Below are 3,598 nucleotides of genomic sequence, written 5' to 3' on the forward strand. Positions count from 1 at the left end.
TAGTAATAAGTTGCAGGACAACATGATCCATCAGCTTCAGGAGATCATCTCATGTTTAGTAACAAGTTGCAGGACAACATGATCCATCAGCTTCAGGAGATCATCTCATGTTTAGTAACAAGTTGCAGGACAACATGATCCATCAGCTTCAGGAGATCATCTCATGTTTAGTAATAAGTTGCAGAACAACATGATCCATCAGATTCAGGAGATCATCTCATGGTTAGTAATAAGTTGCAGCACAACATGATCCATCAGCTTCAAGAGCAACTTGTTACTAAACATGAGATGATCAGGACAACATGATCCATCAGCTTCAGGAGATCATCTCATGGTTAGTAATAAGTTGCAGGACAACATGATCCATCATCTTTAAGAGATCATCTCATGGTTAGTAATATGTTTCAGCCATTAATATTTTACGATATTTAATTTCAGATTTCTAACTTTTTACAACCTAACTTCATCTTCATTCACTCCAGAACCCCCAGAGTTTGTCTGATGTTTTTGAAATAGTTGTCCGACCAAAGTACAGACAATTAACATATTCTTTATTATAATTTGAATCTGTACTTACAAGTCAGCAAGTAAGCTAGTTGGTATAACTGGTTTCTGTATTTGGTAACTGAGGGATAATTTTCTAAGAGTGATAGTGTAACTTCATCAGTTACGTTATCACCTAGAGTGTATTATCACTTCTGTTATCACCCAGAGACTTGTTCATTTTGTTCAACACCCTTCAAAGAAAAGTGATTTGATTTTCTGGAATAAATACCCTACTCTAACATTTTAAGGTTACAGTTTGTTTTCTTTGAATCGATCAGAAAAGTTGCAACTATTCTGGCAGGTTTGCATTATGTCATGCAAGAACTGCTTAATTCAGTAATATCCAATCAGAAGCTGTATAACACATCATTCTAGCACAAAAACATCCACAAATTTTGAATGTTCATAAACTTTAAGTATGCACATGTATATGAGTAAACAGTTATTATAAAAAACAGACTGCCAGCTAATAAAAACAAACATGAAACACAAGTTGGAACAAAGTCCTTCAGCTGAAAATTGTTAACAATTCCTGTATATATTCTGCCATGTAGTATTAATTTAATTCAATATAAAATGTGTAAGAATGCACCATTTGCAAAGTATACTATATATGTGTATATGTATTACACAGAATCAGTCATAAGCTAGACATAATAAGCCTGATGAAACTAATCTGTGTATGTCAGTTTAGTTTAAGTGAAACATTGGTTTTAACACATATAAAACATGTTACCAATAATGTATTGCTTTTATAGCTATTTGTACTTGCATGTTTATAAACACTTTAGTTTTAGATCAAGAACACAGCTTTTATACATGATGCTACACAGTTAACAATAACATGTACTATAGTATAACATCCAGTACATTTTGACCACAAGATGCTTATACTCTGAAGATACTGTTAGCATTTAGCTTGAGCACTTAATGAGGGGAATCCCCAGTGTCACAATACTACTCAGTTTAATCCAAAGATCACTTTGTTTATAATAAGAATTTTTTCACGAGGCATGCATGCAAGCAACTCTGAGTAGCTTGTGGGTAATGTAATTTGATAGCGTAATGTGAGCTTCATTGTACCCAAATGATTTACAACTTATAATGGTGTGTATAGTAGTTAGACAAGGTTCAAAGGGCAATAAAATGTATGTATTAATAGATGTATACCATTACGAGTATAAAGCTACTTGGGATAAACAAATGTTATTTTGTTACAATACGAAGTCATTCTAGAAAGAAAAAAAGGTTAATTTAGTTTTATTTCAATTTTTTTTTTTTCGATGGTTACGAGATCAGTCAAATTCATAAAGCTTGTGAATTAAGGTAGAGAAAATAACAGACAAAATATAAAGTTTTACTGAAAAAAAACCGTTTGAAATATATTTGGGAGGTTTTAGAGATCATGTAAATGAAATTTGACATTTGTGAAATGAAGAAAAGTACTATTAATCTTAACATAAAAATTACTTTGCACATGGACTATTCAAAACAAATACTTAATATATTGCTGAAGATTTGAAATCTGTAAAATTGTGTGTGTGTGTGTGGTTACAAGGTCAATCAAATTGACCAACCTTGAATAGTTAGAGTAGGGAAAATATAAAGTTTTACTGAAAAAAAAAGTTTGAAATTTATTCGAGGTTTTAGAGATTGTATAAATAAAATTTGAGATTTTTCAGACTAAGAAAAGTACTAAGACTAGTATAGTCGATTCAACCAACCTCATAGCAAAAGAGTTAATGGGTGTTGAATGAATCTTAAAAGATGAGCTTCAAAGATGAGATTCAAAAATCTCCTTGATTCAAATTTCTTTATACAGATGGGTCCAATAAATGCTGTTTGCTCTGCATTCACAAATACTGATACCTTGCAAATAGACTTAGAACAACCAAACATTCATAGATTTTTTTAGTTTTAATGCAATTCACATTCAAAAGAATGATACAAGAATATTTTTTTAACATCTGAAAAGTGAAAAGTTGTATCTGATAATTAGAAGTTTGACTCGGATTTTTCCCATCAACACTGAATTTTGTGAGATTAAAATTTATTTTAAGAAGTTATGAGTAACACCTTTGTCTCCTGTATTGTTTTAAATATTCAGATGTGGATAACATTTAGCTCAAATTTGAGTGTAGTTCCTAATAATGCAGAAGACTTAGCTCTGCTATTTTCAGCCATTATCAACCTAGTCCAAATTTCATTGTAGTTTTAACTAGGTTGAAGACATCAGGATTGGTGTTGTCAACTATTGAGACTTACTCCAGATTATAGTTCAATTTCTAACAAAGCCAAAGATATTAGCTGCACTATTGTGGAAACTGAGACCTAATCAGATTTCAGGATATTAATTGAATCAATTTTACTCTTTGCTAACCTTGTGTGGTGTTTGTCAAGTTTAAGAATATTGAAATAAAATTATTGAAAAAAAAAAGTGATGTACATATTTTATAATTAAGTTATTTTCTTGCAAAGGTAATAATGAACTGTATAAGAATGCCCAAATGGACAGTGTCTTTATCTCTGGTGGTCATTACGATCTAGCAACTCACTCTGTAAGAGTGCGACGAAGTGGAACCCTTGTAGATGTTCACTCTCTCTGGGAACTTGAAGGTAAGCCATATTTTTCTGATTTCACTCCTTCTGTATGTGTGTGTGCATGAACGTATAAATTTTTAGTTAGTCTTTATGAAGTTGAGAGTAACCAAGTTTCTTTTAGCTGTATTCTGCTTTTAAGTGTTTTCAGGTTAGTAGCATTTTGTTTCAATAAAAATCATGACAACAACATTTACAATATGCACAATAACTTTATTTTATAATGTTGCCAAAGCTCTTTATATGGTGACAATGGTGATTACCTCCAAGACGATTAAAGCCATATGTTTTATAACCACGAAGAAAACTTGTATATATTTATCTCTGAATAAAAAGAGAGAAATATCTGACAGACCATCAAAAATTAACATTACCACCCAGAAACTTGTTTGTTAGCTACTTTATCACCCAGAGATAGAGACTTGTTGGCATGAACAAATCACTTTTCTTTGAA

At 31.5% G+C, this 3,598-nt stretch overlaps 1 protein-coding gene across 1 annotated transcript in view; it reads left to right on the forward strand.

The window, feature by feature from the left end:
* Positions 1 to 3,194, forward strand: part of LOC106470768 — a gene marked incomplete at its 3' end in the record, with an annotated part of 5,958 nt that extends 2,764 nt beyond the window's left edge. Inside the window, exon 4 of the mRNA XM_022399400.1 lies at positions 3,025 to 3,194. Coding sequence (XP_022255108.1) covers positions 3,025 to 3,194 — 170 coding nt within the window. The remainder of the gene's footprint in view (positions 1 to 3,024) is intronic.
* Between the last annotated feature and the right edge of the window lie 404 nt (positions 3,195 to 3,598).

Source organism: Limulus polyphemus, unplaced genomic scaffold (assembly GCF_000517525.1).
Source record: "Limulus polyphemus unplaced genomic scaffold, Limulus_polyphemus-2.1.2 Scaffold4209, whole genome shotgun sequence".
Classification (NCBI taxonomy): domain Eukaryota; kingdom Metazoa; phylum Arthropoda; class Merostomata; order Xiphosura; family Limulidae; genus Limulus; species Limulus polyphemus.